The sequence below is a fragment of the Cryptomeria japonica genome, chromosome 7 (assembly GCF_030272615.1).
Source record: "Cryptomeria japonica chromosome 7, Sugi_1.0, whole genome shotgun sequence".
Classification (NCBI taxonomy): Eukaryota; Viridiplantae; Streptophyta; class Pinopsida; order Cupressales; family Cupressaceae; genus Cryptomeria; species Cryptomeria japonica.
The window spans coordinates 775,436,154-775,454,283 of NC_081411.1; the positions used below are offsets into that span (position 1 = coordinate 775,436,154).

Below are 18,130 nucleotides of genomic sequence, written 5' to 3' on the forward strand. Positions count from 1 at the left end.
ATCTTCAAGCCAGTCCACCGACCCCTCATCTTTTCATCCCAAAAGGACATATTTACCTTCCCATGTTGACACTTCATGACTATATTGTTCATAATTTCAATAATAACAACTTCCATTTTATTAGTGAGTTGTTCACAACCCAACCTTTGTCCTTTAAAGAGTCTCATATTCCTTTCTTTCCACAGTTCCCAGATGACAATAGATGGAGCAATGATCCAGAGACCTCCATACAAGAACTTCGAGTATCTTATAGGCCAAGCTTGGAACATGTTCAAAACAGAGCTCAGACTTGCTGAACTTCACCCCAATTTATTATGAAGCCAGTTCCAACAATGAAGTGAGAAATCGCAGGATAATAATATGAGGTCCAGATTTTCCTTGTCCTTTTCGCAAAGAGGGCATCTGCTTGGACCCTCATAACCCCATTTTTTAAACAAGTCAATAGTAAGGACCCTGTTTTGTAGAGCTAGCCAAGAGAACATTCCCGCCTTTGGGAGGCAATTTTTATCCCAGCATAACTTTAATGGAATATCACATTTTGGCCTTAGCTATTTTCCAACAAGGAGTTTATAACCCTCCTTGGTGTTATAGCTCCCAAATTTGGAGCCATCCCACATTAGTTTATCCTGGCTAGGCTGAAAAGTTATGACTCTTGACTCTAGGATTCTAATCAACTCCTCCTTTTCACAAGTCAGAATATCTATGTTAGCCAGATATTTCCACCTCCAATTCTTGGCTATGCTGCCATCTACTTCTTCAATATAATTTCTAACATATTTTCCCCATCTTTCTTCTAAGAGGGTTTGGGGATACTTGAAATTGGCCATCTTGTTAATTATCGGATATCCACCCCATGAGTCAGACCAAAATAAGGCCCGGTCACCCTCTCTTAGATTCCAGGTTAGTTTTTTTGTAATAATACTTCTGCAGTCTAGCATGAAGTTCCAAATGCGGGACCCTCTTGGGGGGTTAGCAGTTCTAAAGATGCTCCTAGGGTTGATACTACTCAAGTATTTATGACAAAGAATTCTGACCCATTTAACGTGGGGGAATTTATGCATTCGCCATACTAATTTCGCTCCTAAGGCCTTACTTTGCTCTCTCGTATTCTTAATTCCAACCCCACTGATCTCCTTAGGCTTACAAACTTTATCCCAAGCTAGTAATGCAAATTTCTTTTTATCCCCTGACCCTTGCCAGAAGAAATTTCTAAGGATTTTATTTACCTCCTCCTTTTTGACTATCAGGAGATCAATACAAGAAAGTTGATAAATTGGCATGGAAGAAAGAATTGATTTAATCATGGTAGCTCTACCAACAGAGGAGAGCCATTTTACTTTCTAGGATTCTCTTTTATTTTTTTATTTTTTTGACAATATGTTCCCAAAGTTTAGAAGATCTACAACCTTTAGCTAAGGGTAAGCCTAGGTATTTGCATGGGAGTTCCCCTACCCTAAAATTCAAAATATTACAGATTGCATATTCCTCATTTTTGTCAGTATTAAAAAAGAAGATTTTAGATTTTTTAGTATTAATTTCCTGTCATGAAGCTTTAGCATAGGAATTGAGAATTACTTTGAACGAGCAAGCATCATGTCTATTGCCAAGGCTATATAGCATAATATGATCAACAAATTGACGATGAGCGATGGGAGCCACCTCATTGGTTATTTTAATGCCTTTAAGGGACTCCCTTTCTCTAGCTCTAGATATGGACCTACCCAGAGATTCTGCCATAATGATAAAAAGAAAGGGGGAAATAGGATCACCCTGCCTCAAACCTCTAGAAATGCCAAAGAAGCCCTCTGGGGAACCATTTACCAGGATGGATATTCTAGGAGAAGAGATGCATTCATAAATAAGGTTAATCCATGATTTAGCAAGGTCGAAGGCTTCCAGACATTTACAAAGGAAATGTCAATCCACTTTGTCATAAGCTTTCTTAATATCTAGCTTAATAAGCATACTTGATTCCTTTTTTTTTGGATGGAGTGAATGGCCTCTTAGGCAATGATAATACCATACAAAATAGACCTGCCTGGGATAAAACCTGTTTGATCTTCACTAATAAGGAGAGGGAGCAATTTTTGCAGTCCGTTGGCAATAGTTTTGGTTAGCAGTTTGTAAATAGTATTGCATAGAGCTATTGGCCTTAAATCACCAAAGTTGTCTACCTTATCCTTCTTAGGAATAAGGGTGATAAAAGTATTATTGATTTCCTTGAGCATCTTACACGAATTCCTAACTCCCTCTAGTGCCTCTGTTACATCATCCCCAATAAAATGCTAGCACTTCTGGAAAAAGGCAATTGGGAAGCCATCAAGCCTAGGAGCCTTGTTAGGGTTCATCTGCATTAGAGCTATTTCCACCTCCTCTTTAATAAATCTGGGCCCTAGATTCTTGTTCTATGCTTCAATGACTATTTTTGGGATGTTGGCTAGGATATCAGCTCGGGAGCTTAAGTTAGAGCCCTCCCAATTATTTAGGATATTCTCAAAATACTTAATTGCCTCAACTATGATTAGGTTAGGATCTTCAGTGGTTTGACCTTCAGTTGTTTTGATTTTAGCTATTCTGTTAACTATCCTCCTCTATTTAGTACTATTGTGAAAAAACTTAATGTCCCTATCTTCATTGCTCAACCGTAACTCTCTAGACTTTTGGCGCCAAAAAACTTCCTCCTTAGCTAGGATATCCTCATAATTCGCTAATAATCATTTTTCTTACAGGAAAAGAGCCTGACCCATCCAATTATCCATGACTATCTTATTAAGCTCACTAATTTCATCCTCAAGTCTTGTCTTAGTCTCAAAAATGTTGCCAAAGTGCATTTTATTCCACCTTAGCAGATTATTCTTAACAACCTTCAGCTTGCTAACAAATCCCAAAAGTTTGGACCCTATGATTTTCCTCTCTTTCCACCATTGCTCAATCAATCCCATGATCTTGGCCTCTTTCAGCCACATCAGTTCAAACTTAAAAGGACACCTTCTAGGTTTGGATTCCTTTGTGATTGATAACTGAATGGGATAATGGTCAGAGCCAGAGATAGGAAGGACTTCTACATATAGTGAGTTAGGGAAGTTGGTCAGGCTCCCCCAGAGAAAAAACCTATCCATTTTTTCTGCTATGAAGCTAAAGCCTAACCTTTTATTGTTCCAAGTATAAGTCTCCTTCACTGTCTTAATATCCACGAGGTTTGTTCTATGTACCCATTCACAAAAATCTTTCTTTGATTGTGAACTTGTTCTAATCCCTCCCCATTTCTCTTTTGGGTTCAAGATGACATTAAAGTCTCCCCTAATGATACAAATATGGTTAGGGATTGCTTTTAGAAATAGCTCAAGTTCGCTCCAAATCCTTCTTTTATCCTTATTTTGTGCTGGGCCATAAACATTTACAAGAAGGAAACTGAGGTTGTTTTTTATACTTTTTACCCAACCACTCATCCAATGTGCCTGACTATTAACCACCTCAAAGGAGACCACTCTAGGATCCCAAATTACAACCAAGCCCCCTGAGGCTCCAATAGCTGGGTGTCCAACCATCTCCCTAATACCTAATTTTTTCTTAAAGATCTCCATATCAACTGAATTAAGTTTGGTTTCCACTACTTGTTAGGGGCATTCATGCCCCTAACATTCCATGAAAGGAGTTTCATGGCTCCTTGGGAAGGTACTTCCCTTTCCCTGCATCAAACATAGAAGTTAATTTTACCTTACCTTCTACAGACCCATCTAGATTTCTTAGTTCTGATAAAGATTTCCTGCCTCTTCTTTTAATCTGTTTTGCACAATCTAGGGTTTCCATGCCAAACTCATTCTCATCAATCCCCAGAACTTCCACCTTGAACTCCCTGACCTCAACATCTTCGTTGCCCAACCCTTCCACCAGCTCAACATATTTGCTTACCTCCCCTACCTCATCTTCTAATTCCATAATCTTTGCAATTAGGGCTTGTTTCTGGAGTGTTAATTCATCTTCATCAACAATTCCCTCTATAAATATATCCATAAGATCATTAATGACATCATTACAGGATTGGTTGATTGAAGCCTCCCTCTTCTCCTCATTCCTGTCCGATGGTGACATCTTATTTTTGCCCATCAGCAACTCAGGATGATCATTTACGGACTGATCAACACAAGCCTCCTTTTCAGTAGTATTGATCTTCCCTACAACCATCGTGGGGTTCTCAGGGGAAGGCTCTTGAGTCCCACTATCCATCTTCATGGTCTTTAACCTTTTACTGAGACCATTCAAATTCTCATCCTCGATTCCACACAACCTATGATTATTTTCATCCTTATGAGATGAAGGTGGATACATATTATCATGCGAAAGGTTTGCCAAACCGGGCGATATAAATCTCGACAGCGAAAAAATTGCCATCATAAATTATAGTCCCATTGTTATATGAAAGCTTCTCAAGTGTTAGTGGGGAAGCAAGGGGAGGGGATAAGGGAAGTGTCCTATATGACACAAATTCTACTTCTTCAATCTCAGAGGGAGGGTTTGGAACGAAGGCATTCTCAGTCACCCTGGACGGGCACTCAGCACCCTCAGAGCCCTTCAACACAGTGTTTGAATTAGCTAAGTTCAAGTGCTATGTGAGCGGGGGTTTGGGAGTTGTATTTTCCTTTCGTACAAGAGAAGAGGGTGATAACTTAAAGGCTATGAGGTCCAACACTCGGACATCGTAAAGTTCAGGTTCTAAATGATATTTGTAATTAGTAGTTGTAAAGACTATTGGTTTAAGCTGAGATATTTAGGAGTCCAGATTGATAAGCATTTTAAGATCCAAGGAATGACACCAATTCCTTTCAAGGCCCACCAAACCCCCAAGGCAGTCACCGATATTAAACAGAATTTGGGCATGCATGAGTTCTATCGGAATGTATTTAAATCTAACCTATTTCGAGATTTTATGAAACTTATGTGTGCTAGGGCAAAAATTCGGCTGCCAATCTATGAAATTAAAATTAAAGCTATGATAAAATACAAATTCACCGGTTAATAGCTCCATTTTTAATGATTGCCTTCTATAATCAATATAAAGAAAGTCATTAGGAAGGATAGTAATACTTACCTGGCCCGCATAAGCCTCTTCCAACCAGTGGGCAATGGATTCCATAGATTGTCCTTTCCTGCACCATTTAGCAAACAAATCATACTTTATGCAGTGATCCCTCAAACCCTTGGCAAATTTATCTTCAGAGACATGTAGAGAATCGTCCTACAATCTAGGGTTTGCTGTTTTAGATTCGTTCGGTCGCTTCCGAATTAAAGTTCCATTCCTTGATTGTGTTTTAAAGTTCCATTCCTTGATCGTGTTTGAGGCAAACGATGATGGGGTGAGGAGGCACCGAGGATAGGGTTTCGTCTCTCACCTAGGGGAAGCAAATTGGAATGAGGATATGGGGGCAATCCAAACCTTCTCTACAAGATTCTCGTGGATGAAACTACCAGAGATCCTGCCATGGGCCACATTGGTTCGAGCCCGTAGTAACCTACGGGATCTCCTGCTTAAAACATCTCGCCATTCATTAGAATTGTGCCCATTGTTTATATTTTCTAGATACTGGTTCTGAGGCCACTGGTCCCTCCCATGGTTAACCAAAGCAGAGTGGGACAAACAAGTAGCAGGTTTTGTGCCTATAGCAGGGGGAGGATGATGACCCAGAATTCTGAATCTGGTTTCACCTACAGGCAGGAAAACTTGAGAGAGGGTTCTGCGTTGTATTTTGCTTTCCTGGAGGATTTCGCTTCTTGCGAGCCATTAAATTAAGATTATTATTATTAAATTTATGGTTATAATTTAAATAAATGATTATAACTTAATTTATAATTTTTAATTATAATATAACTTTAATTATAATGATTAGAATTAAAATTAGGTTTCTTAATAAGGGTTAGTGTTAGAATAAGGGTTAAGATTAGGGTTAAAATAAGATACAAATTATTTCTAAATTAAGATTAGATTTAGGCTTAGAGTTAGATTTAGAATTAGGGTTAATTTAAAAAAAAAAAAACGGATTAGGGTTGTATTTAATGTTAGATTTAGAGTTAGAATTAGATAAAAAAATGTGGACTACTGTACAAATTATGTTAAGATTAGAATTAAAGTTATTATTAAGATTTGAATTAGTTATAGATATTATTATAATTTTATAATTATATTATTATGGACACTCTCTATTATATTATTGTAATAATATATTATTTCAAATTATTATCCAACCTACTCTAAACAATTTTTTTTTTATTACAATATTAAACAAGAGCTGTGATACAGCTAGAGTCCCTGCCTATTTGCTAAAAACTGATAAGTTATTGTTTGTTGTTTAGATTTCATAAGGAGTTTAGTGATTGATGTTATGTGGTTTTTGGCTTGTCTAGTACCTTAGGACAACTGTCTTTTTGTTTGTCACCATTTTTGTTTTGATGTTGATACAAACATACCAATATTTCGGTAGTGAAAGTGAAAGAAGACAATTGATGGAGCAATCTAACATCAGCCTTAAACTAGCAATTGCTCCTTGGTGTGCAATAGATATGCCAAAGAGGTGTGGAAGGTCAATTAGGGAATTTTTTTGTCTATTAGTTGCATACTCTTGTGTATTAAATAAGGTCAATTGCTAGGCCATTTAGCAAGTGATGTTGTTATTGGAACAAAGGTCTTAGTGAAGAGATGATATCTTGAAATCAATTATACATCCACTTACGAAGATCTAATTAGGAGTGAAATAAAACCTATGAATTGAGAAGATATTTAGGCTCATGTTATGTTCATAATAGGGAGAGATAGAGTGGGGAAGAGTGAGAGAGAGGGGGGATAAGGAGATAGAGATAAAAAGGGTATAGATAAAGATAGAGATGGAGGAAAGGGATATGGAGAGAAGGAGAGAAGGAGAGGGAGATAAAGAGATGAGATGGGGATAGATAGAGATGAAAGAGATAAATATGTAGAGGTAGAGGTAGAGATCTAGGGAGAGATAGAAAGATAAATATAGAGATAGGGAGTGATATATAGATACAAATAGAATGAGGGAGAGATGTAGGGGTGAAGAGAGAGGACAAGATAACAAGATTGAGATAAAGGGGAGTTTTAGAGAAGAAGTGTGGAGAGATAGAGATAAATAGACATTGAGATACATATATAGAGGCCTAAAAATAGTGAGAGGGACAGAGAGGGAGAGACATAAATGAATGAAGGGACACATGTCTAGAGATAGAGGGGGAGGAAAGAAGATAGAGGGAGACAAATAGATATAGATATAGAGAGAGGTAGAGGGAGAGATAAAGATAGAGAGAGAGATATAAAGCAGAAGCGATAGAAAAATATAGAGGAAGAGGGAGAAGGAAAGATAGATGTATATGACAATATAGAGTGTAGAGAGTAACACAGATTCATTGCCAATATGCACATGTTATGTTTGTGATAGGGAGAGAGGAGATAGAAGGGGGAGAGATAATATATAAGAAATAGTATTTAATATAATATCTTAAAATATTTGATATAATAATAAGTATAAATTATGTTATATATTTAAAAAATAAACAAATATAATTGAATAATAATTTTATATAAAAATTAAATATATGACATTTAACTATAAAATATTATTATATGAAGTTTTTTTAAAAAAATGTAACATGTTTATATCATATTATTTTATTTTATAAATTAATTTTAAATTAAGATTTTATAGGAATTTTTTAAAACATAATAATTTAAAAAATATATATAACCAAAAGAGCTCGGAAAATAGCTTCAATCCTCTCCATAGGGTTTTTGAAGATATTTATTAGCACTTTGCCTTTCCTTTTGGTGCTATATTTGGTTAAAGATTAAAAAATTACATTTTATAATGTAATTGTGTGGGCCTCGTTATTTGTTAGCCATGTGACTTAATCAAACATTAGAAAATTATCTAAATTTTTTTCTATTCACATTTCATTGGCTATCTATTTTTATTTTAAGGAAAACAATAAAAAGCCCAGGAAAAAGTTCACTAGCCAATCAGAAAAATGTAAAAAGAGAAAGAAAAACATGTTAATAAATAAAATAATGTAAACTATAGTATAACAATTTGACACGGTTTTCGAAGCAAATTTACTTGGACAAACGAGGGAGATGGAAACATTAGTCTCCACCTATAGATAGGCGAGACTAATAAGGTTGTAAGTATTCAAATTTCCACAAGGAATATCATGAAGGATATAAAGGCCATTAGGAAGTTGAAAATGGATGACATGGACTACATGGAGGAATCAAGGGTTGAGATTGAATTTGATTCCTTGGGATGAGGAAATGGACATGCATCCAAGAGATTAGGAGGTTGGACCAATTAGAGGGTAGGAGATTACGAGGGAGGAAATGGGACATGGAGTGGCAAGGGGAGTGGAAACCTCTCGAGGTGCCACTTGACATGTTTGGGAGAGTTCTAACGATTTAAATAAATTAATTAATTAATATTCATATGCATTTTAATCCCAAATTAAATAAATTGAGGCATTTATTTAATTTAGGTGAGAAGGATATGAAATATTAATTAAATGAGATTTAATAAATGTAGAGGAGTGAATATTGATTAAATAATGAGAGATTATTTAATTAAATGATAGATGAAGGGATAGTAATTAAATAATAAAATATTATTTAATTAATGGGACAGTAAATTAAATTGGAGGGAATTTAATGAGAGATTAGGGGAAATGGAGAAAATTGATATGTCGATCTTAGGTGTTTATAATTTAAATTCTATTAAATTAAATTATTAAGTAATAATGATGATTCCTTTATTAAACCATTACATTATTAAGTGAATATTAATATTTATTCCAAATAAATATGGAATGTGCCTCTATCATTAAACATATACTAAAATTTTAATAAAAAAAATTGGAAAGCTTAGAAAGGAGATTTGTTGGTAAATCATTAGATTATAATTGTGAATCATTTTACATTGTACACCATGCAATATAATGCTACTAAGACAAAATATTTTTAAAAATATTTTAAACTTATATTTAGATACTAAATAATAAACATCTATTTTTTTAAGTAACATTTAATTATGAATTTAATGTTGAAATTTTTAATATTTATATATATGTCAAAATTTACAATAATGACATAAAAAGATGCTCTATTTTAAAATAACAATAAGTCACAAATTGACATGTTATAACTAATGTATAAAAAAAATAGACATTATAATTATATATAAAAACCAAAAAATAATAAATAAATATTAAAAAAAAAAAATATCCTTAATTATTGATATTAAAAAATTTATATTATTTCAACACTATTCTTTTAAAATTTCATGAAACCGCCAACACTATATATTAGAGTTCAATGTTATTTACTTTCCTCATCACCGAAGTCTTTATATCCGTGTTATATTATTTCATTGGTCAAGGTATATATGTAGGACATTTAATTTCCTTATGAACCGGCACTGAATGTGGGACTAAAAAAACAAGCCTAATAGACACTTTGCATCAAGAGAAGGACTCTTGAATCGAGAAGCAAACTGCTACGGGACCAGGAGGGGCAAACGGCAAATGAAAACGGAGGAAAAAAACGTTACAGAAATGGAATCGTTGAAAGGACAAGGAACGGAAACCTGAGATAAAGTGGGCCCGGCCACCTAAGCTGTCAGCTGAGTGTGTCGTTGTACTCTTCAATGTAAAAATAATGAATCTTGTACCTGTCATGTACCTGCACGGATAAACAAATATTTTTAAATTTCAATTTGACAGCTGGGTTGCAATATACCTTGTCTAATAATAATAGCAAATATTTTCAAAAATAAAATAAATAAACCCCAGCAAAAAAGGAAACAGCCAATGATTGATAAAAAAATCAATAATTTTTAAAATAGTTTAATAAGAACAAAAATAAAACTTTGATATAAGATTAAATTTTTCAATTTGCACAATTACCAAAACATGTTAATGCTGGAAGTGAAAACATTAGTTCCCTGCTTAAGGCAGGGACTAAAAAACAAGTACTAACCATAAGTGTCACTTGATGCAAATGCTAGTTTATAATAAAAATTAAATACTGAACATATAACAATGTGCTCCTCGTTGAAACAATTGAATTCTTTAAATATCGACCACTCTTTCTCACTTTTTTTACGTTAACGGATACATCTAAAACAGAATCGGACCTCTGGCTCAGCCGCCTCTGGACAAACGATTAGCTCGAAAAAGCTTAAAAGATTAGAGAAGCCATGCTATGGGCTTTCTCCGTTGACAACATGAAATGATGGCTTAATGTAGGCATTGCCACTATTTAGTTCAAATCGGCTTTCGATGGGATCGATTCAGGTAGCAAAGGCAAATGGGTTGCACGCCTGTAATATTGGAAATTCACGTGCTGATCCACTCATAATTTCAAATAGAAAGAAGAAGAGCTTTGCCTCTTGTGAGGTTCGCATTAAATCTGCCGGTATGTATTTTATGTTAATTTTACCCTTTGAAACTTTTTTGCTTTTTTTCGCTGTATTGAGAGTGCTTTAATTGTGCAGAAACATCATCGGTTGAGGCAATGACTGTCAAGCGCGCTGTTCGTTTCAAACCTTGCATTGACATACACAAGGTTAGCTTTCAATCTCATAACTTCTCAAACTATATTTACAGTCAGGGATTTGCATGGATTGGTCAAGGTTTTCGTTGAACCTGCAAACGAAAAAGAGCTGCATTTGCAACGGTAAAATGTTGTCCCTCGTTGGGAACGGGGCAAAATGCATTGCGAAGTTTCTCAGAACTCTTTTCTTAGTTTTGGGACTTAACGTTTAGATGATTTCGTAGTGAAGACATATCTGGAGAGGGAAGGGCTTATCAATCACGCACATTTGCAGTTATCTAAAAAATAGAAATAACATATGGGCTGCCTGCTCAACTGCTGGCTATTTTTCACCATTGAAAAAAGACGATTAGGCTTCAAGGTTGAGGATATATTTTATGCAAATTGTCAGCATCGTATAGTAGCGTCTTTTTTCCAATTATATTTTGTGCTGGTGAGGCGTTAGGTTCTAATGGTAGATCCAAGACAGAGGGCCTTTAGGTGCTTGCTTTTTGAATTGGAAAGGCCTTAACTTGCCATGCCAAATATCTGTTGCTAACAAATTCTCTAGCAGGGCTTATGCGCTAGTCGTGAGAACATGCAATCCAAGGTTTTCGCCTGATTTGTGGGAGGAATCACCTGCATTAAACAGTAAAAGACCTAATTGTCTCACCTTTATATACCTGACTAGATAGTTTGCCCTGCGCAAGTGGATGTTCATGAAAGCCCATTAGTAGAAATTGATCTACATATGAGATTAGAAACTTCATTTATGCTTCTCTTGTTGCCATCTTGGCGATACATCTCAGTTGTTAACAATGCCCCAATATTTATGTGGCCAAACTTACGTCAGCAAATCAAATTGAGATCTGTTGCTAAAATATTCTCTGGCAGGGGTTATGCGCTAGTTGTGAGATTATGCAATCCAAGATTTACACCTGATTGCGGTAGGAGTCACCTACTTTAAATAGTAAAAGCCCTAATAGTCTCACCTTTATATACCTGACTAGAGAGTTTGCCCTATGCAAGTGGGTGTTCGTGAAAGCTCGTCAGTGGATATTTGATTTACATACGAGCTTAGGAACTTCATTTATGCATCTTTTGTTGCCATCTTCGCGATACATCTCAATTTTTACCAATGCACCAATATGTATATGACCAAACTTATGTCAGCAAATCAAATTGCATTGTAGCTAAACAAAATGCCTCTACTGACTACAAAGCATACAGATAGTATTGGCTTCCAGTGAGTTTCTTGAATGTAATGTACTTTGATAATTTGGCTTGGATGAATTAGTGAATAATCTTGATTGAGTAACCACAAAGTTCACATCAATCACTGCTACAGACCATTCTACCTGCATTCCTCAAGACAACATCATAATAGAAGACAGCATATGATATGTCCCTCGCAGAGTGCACATGAATAACTTAGAATGTAAATACATAAGCAGCAAAGAGAAAGAATAGAGGCAGGTGAGTAAAATAGATAAACAATAAAAGGAAACAAAAGAATTAGACAACAAAGTTGTTTTCTTTACACCCTTCGTCAGCATGAAGTACGATGATGTTCAAGGATAACAGTGTGTGTTGGATGGGTAGTGTGTGTTAAGCAAAAGCGGTCTTAGAGATCCACTTCGTAACAACCCACCTTTTTTTTTGGCATTATAAACATGCACATGCAATATCTTCAACACTTTCTAATCAACTAGATCCCAAGTGGACAAGGTGAGAGCATATGGTGCTTCCAACCTGTTGACGTGTATTTCATACACAATCATACACAGAATAAAATACCGACAGGCATCTTATCCTCTCTTGAGAAAATAGTCTCTAACTGCTGAAGATCTGCAAAAAGGATCAGTTAGATGGACTCCAAGGTTCTTTTAGTGGGGTCTCCACGTGTGGACAAGCTTTTTTAGTGGTATGATGTGATTTGCTGTTTCCTTCAAGGCGTCTTACGGATTCAATGGCTCGAAGATTTTACTAATCTAAAAGGAACTTTCAAAAAATGGAAAAAGGACAGGGTTTAAGTAAGTCTAATCTAGTCTAATCCTATGAACGACTTAACATGAATGAGATTTGGCAAGACTCAACCAATTTCAATTTTGCCATAAGATAACAACTCAACTGAAATTAGTGCGATCTTCTAAGGTAATAATGGAGTTCAATGCATCAAAGACCAAGGACACTACTACGAAGGTACATATCCTAGATGCGAAAATGCTTGAAGGTTAAGGACTCAAAGTGTTTTCCAGTCGACCACGCAAGGCGTTCCTACAATCAGCAAGAAGCTAGTGGTTTGGATTGCGAATCCTACCAAATATCAAATCTCACACTTAGTCTTTCAAATTAACAAACTACTTCGATTGAGCGTGATTCAAGTACATCCAACAACCATGAAGATAACTTAAGAAATTTGCAACAAAACACCATAACTTCAATATTTTATTGATTTCCAAGTCATCATATACAACAATTGCTTGAATTTCTCTCTTCAAGACTCAATCTTGCTACAAAATAAAATTGCTTACAACTCTAATCTCTCTATTTCACTCTTATCTGACTATTCGACTATTAACTATTCTATTACTAAATGAAATGAAAAATGGGGGTATAAATAGCATCCCCAGTTACAATGAAAGGTCCAGATTGAAAATAAATCAATGGACAAGATCATGACACCTAAACCCTAATTAGGGTTTGTTACAAATGACCTCCTTTTTACTGAACAACATTAAATACATAGCCAAATATTAAATTCGGCACAAAAATCTAGGAGGTATCAACCAATGAGAAATAAGATGTCATGTCATCTGTAACAACCTTTCATCTAGAATCTTATTCCCTTTCCAATTCTCTTTCTTAGCATATGCAATGAATTTAGTCACAATTCCTTCGATTTCTGTGCTTGGAATCTCGGGAAGATTCTTGATACTCTCTTCTAAGTGGATAACCTGATCAAATGCATCTAGAAGAGTTGTGTCCCAAGTAGGTTCAAGTTCCTTTGTTCTATCAATCAGGAGCATGGTGGCATACATCTGATCATACTGCTCATCTGTAACATCTGCGTCCTTGCGAAAGATGATCGTGATTCTATCCTCAAATTCTTGTAAATCCACATCTGTCTCGACCTCGATCCTTCTGCCAAGAATGGTACGAAGTACCTCAAATACTCTGTCCTGGATCGGATTGATCACCTCCTCAACTTGACTACATCTAACACTGATGTCCTCAAAGAGAACACTCTTTATATGGAGTAAGGTTGACCACTGAAACAAACTGTGAGAATCACCTTCTAAGATCCTCTCTTGTGCTAAAATTCTTCTGGATGTGTGTCTTATAACTTTCAAGACAGGGATGACAACGTCCTTGGTATGGGCAAATGCAGCTACTGTTGCCATCAATCTGTGAATAATCTCAAGAACTTGGATAGCCTGATGGGTGATCTTCGACATCCTTGTAACAAACTCAATGGCCACCGTGTGAGATCTATCCATCCAACCACATGTACGCTGGACCAGGTTCCTGAACCTTTCTGCTTCATTGATTGATTGAAGGGGTAATGCCTGCAATGGTGATCTAACTGGATCCTGACGTCCCAAAGGTTCATTGATGTGACTGAAATATGTCCTCCATGCACCGACCTCTCTCTCAAGCTTTCTATTCTTTTCTACTTCTTCTCTAAGCTTGTCCTTCAATGCCTCAAATGTGTCGGTGGCATCATCTAAAGTCTGCTCTGCTGTGGATGGTCCTAACTCAATAGTCTGTATATGATAGTCTTCTGCTAGGATCTCACCCTCATATTTGTCTGCTGCCGGTGTAGCTATCTGCAGTTTTCTAGATCCAGTCTCATCTCGAATCATCTTGGACATCTTTGTAGCCTTCTTCTTCTCTGTTGTCATATGTGAACGCCCAACAAGGCTCTCTAAATCAATTGCACTGTCCTCGTCCTCAATTACGATCACCTTAGTCAATCTTTCCTTCAACCAATCTGGGATATTTGATCTTGTCTCTTGAACTTGAATCTCTTTATGTACTATTTCTTCTTGTCTGGGAGGAGATGTTACTTCGTTATCTTCTTCTAAATCATAGTCTTGGAGAGATCCATCGGATGAAACATGCTGTACCTGTCCTTCCTCCTGTCTATCATTTTGTACCATCGATTCCATGGACTCTTCCACTCGAACTGTTCTATCTTCTGGTCTGGAAGAAGTACCTAGTGCTTGATCTTTGTTGGCACCTTGCTTTTTCTTGGAAGGCTCTTTCTTTTCTGATCTTTCCTTTCTCTTCGAACCTCTCGAATGGAGATTGCCCTCACTGGCACATCGAAGGTTACCTTCACCTGAATTCCTAGGATTAGGATTGCCTTCACTAACACTGGCTCCACCCTCGGCTGGCTTTTCTTCCAAAGTAAAAGACATAGCTATGCCCTGTTCTCTCAACTTCTGATGTTGAATGTCTACCCATCTGCGAGTACAAGACAAGACTGGTGCCATCAAATCATCGAAATCCACGGCCTCTGGCTCATTCCAATTCAAACTAATTGTTTTACTTTCTCTATCATATGAAGATTGGATGTGCCTGCCGTTGTCCTGAGCTTGGTCGGCCACTCTGTAAATCTTACATTTCCTGATGAAATCCAAAGGCAATCTAGAATGTATCTTTCGTTTCACTTCGAGATCATCTAGGAGATTCATCATAAAATCTTCAATTTGGTACTCATGTCTAAATCTTCTACCGACCGTCTCCTCTAAATGTCCATGGGGATCAAAACTATTCCTCCAAGCAAAAGATGAAAAAGGATACAAGGCTAACTCCTTCTCTGCGTCATCCATGGCTGAGACATTGGGACATACCTCAACTGAATTACCCAAAATAATAGGTACCTGAACTCCATTCTGATGTCTGTGTCTGAATGCCTTCACATATGCTGCCAACTGCCTTGTTACTTCAAGTAACACAATTCTGTCTGTCGGGTACCTCGGCAACATGTATGGAGGTAAAGGACATCCATACACTCTAATGTAAGTGAACTTGGGAAACTGAATGAACCAAGCACCGTACCTCTTGATGAATTCCTGGGCATCCTGAGATAATCTGTTGTGAATCCCTCCTTGCAACGTCCTTGTGATGTTCATCGTGAAAGTATCATTGATTAACTTGTAGTTCTTCCCTGGTGGATGATGCAAGTAGGTATAGGATTCACAAACTCTGACCTCGCCGGGTCCTCTCCCAATCACTCCTCTGTGAGGTAGTCCTGCGTACTCAACGCTCCTGATTAAGGCATAGATGACGTATGAACTCATGTGGAAGGACTTAGTAGCCCTGAGTCTTCTCAACTGTACGTCCAAGCAATGGCTAATTATCCTAGCCCAATGTATTGTACCCTTTCCTTGAACAATCACCTGGATGAAGTAAAACATCCATTTCTCAAAATAGAAGGCATGAGGTGCTCCTGTAACTCTGTTGAGCATAGTAATCAAATCTCTGTACTCCTCTTGGAAATCAATCTTGTGTGGTGTGTTCGGTACTTTGCTCAGACGGGGACGACTCTTGAGTAACCAGTTCTTGTTGATTATGCTTAGGCAAGCATCTGGATCATCATCGTACACTGATCTGGCTCCTTCAATGCTCTTGTATATCATGTCCCTGTGCTCTGGAAGATGGAAGGCTTCACTTATAGCCTCCTCTGAAAGGTACGCCAAGGTGTTTCCCTCGTTGGACACAATTGTCCTGGACTGTGGATTGTAGTGACGGGCACACTCGAGCATCAATTCGTGGCACTGAATAGCTGGAGGAAAGCCGGCCGCCTTAATGATGCCACTCTCTATTATTCTCCGGGCGACAGGTGATGGCTTGCCGATGTAAGGGACCTCCCGGAACTTCTTCGTGCTAAAGTTCCCCAAGTTTGTATCTCCAACGTTGCTCCACTTGGACACGATCTTGGTGTCCACTTCTTCGGTCTTCTGATCTTCTTTCATGAGAGCCGAGCGACTGGTGGATGCTCCCGCCTTTGGGGTCGCCATACCTACACAACATTTCATTATAAGAAATAGATTTTGCAATAAATAACGTAAATAAGAGAGATGAATTTTAGGAAACCTCATGATAAGTCTCTAGAGTTATCATTTCCTAAAAAACAACGATTGAGCCAAGAGATTCAAAATTCAAAATTTCAAAATTTGAAATATGACGATGAATGAATAAAACAATAATAATTACATCGCCATACCTCGATAGAGAGCTAACTCTAGAATGCAAAAACAAAATTTGCCTAGGCAAAATTGAGGTATAAAGTAATCTTCAATATGATTTCCTCAAAATTGACTTCGCCACCTCTGGAGAGAACGTGATCTTCAATTATCGCCTTGGACGTGGTCTTAAATGAATCTTCAAGTTCGCACAAATAAATCTCCAAGTCTTTAGCAAATTCGCCCTAGGCGTGGTCTTCAAATTCGCACCAACTTTGGTCTTCAACGCAATTCGCACTCCACACAAGATGATATTAGCGCCACCTTTGGTCTTCAATACAATTCGCACTCCACACTTCAAGCACGCTTCGCACCACCTTGGGAATGTCTACGCCACCTTGGATAATATTCGCACTATCCTTACTTCTTCTCAATTCGCATGAAGGAAGGTAAAATAATAATGTGGAAAATAATAATTCCACTCCCCTTATATAGCGCATTCATCCTTCACCCCTTAGGCCGACTTGATAAAAATAAAACCCTTTTTTTAAATGATTTGCAATGAAATGACAAGGCCGACCTCCTTAAATGAGCGCTTGCAATCGATTTTTTATTAATTAAATAATTAATTATTATTGCCTTGCGTTTTTTAATTTGCAAATTTCGATTTTAATAAAGGCAAAATAATTAATAAATGTTTAACGCCATATTAAATGCCAAATAAAAATGGATTTTCAATTTTTAAATTGATTTAGCATTGGAGGAAATTTGAATTGTTTAATTGGCGCCAAAAATATGAAAATAAAGGGACGTACCTCATCGCTCTGGTCCCTTGGAGAGGGACAGGAGCGATCCATTATTTTGGTCTTGATTCTTGCGTTTTCAACGTTCAACTCCTTCATTTCCACGTTCCAAATCGATCATATGGTGGTCTTTCGAATTTGAATGCTTTTCTTGTGCGAGCAAGTGCATCTCATGATCATTATCGCCCTGGTCCCTTGGAGAGGGACAGGAGCGATCCTAAGGTTTTTGCTTGAAATTCTCCATTTTGGTACGATCCTTTCCTTGTATCATCTTCCAAATGCCATTTAAAACCTTGTGCGTTCTTGTCTTAACGTGATTTTCAAAGAATATCATGTGTTTTGTCTAACATCGCCCTTGTCCCTTGGAGAGGGACAGGAGCGATCTCCATGTCTTCATGTTCATCTTGTATCTTTGACCTTCGAAATATCATTGTAAGGCGAATAACGTCTATGCTCATTCCTTTGCGCTTATTTCCATTTGTCTTCATTATGTGTTTGGACGCATCAAAGGGACCATCGCCCTTGTCCCTTGGAGAGGGACAGGAGCGATC

At 37.1% G+C, this 18,130-nt stretch overlaps 1 protein-coding gene across 1 annotated transcript in view; it reads left to right on the forward strand.

Annotated features, from left to right (window-relative positions):
- Positions 1-10,144: 10,144 nt before the first annotated feature.
- Positions 10,145-18,130, forward strand: part of LOC131050053 (1-(5-phosphoribosyl)-5-[(5-phosphoribosylamino)methylideneamino] imidazole-4-carboxamide isomerase, chloroplastic) — a 64,747-nt gene continuing 56,761 nt past the window's right edge. The window contains exons 1-2 of the mRNA XM_057984193.2: positions 10,145-10,465; positions 10,545-10,615. Coding sequence (XP_057840176.2) covers positions 10,330-10,465; positions 10,545-10,615 — 207 coding nt within the window. The 5' untranslated portion in view covers positions 10,145-10,329. The remainder of the gene's footprint in view (positions 10,466-10,544; positions 10,616-18,130) is intronic.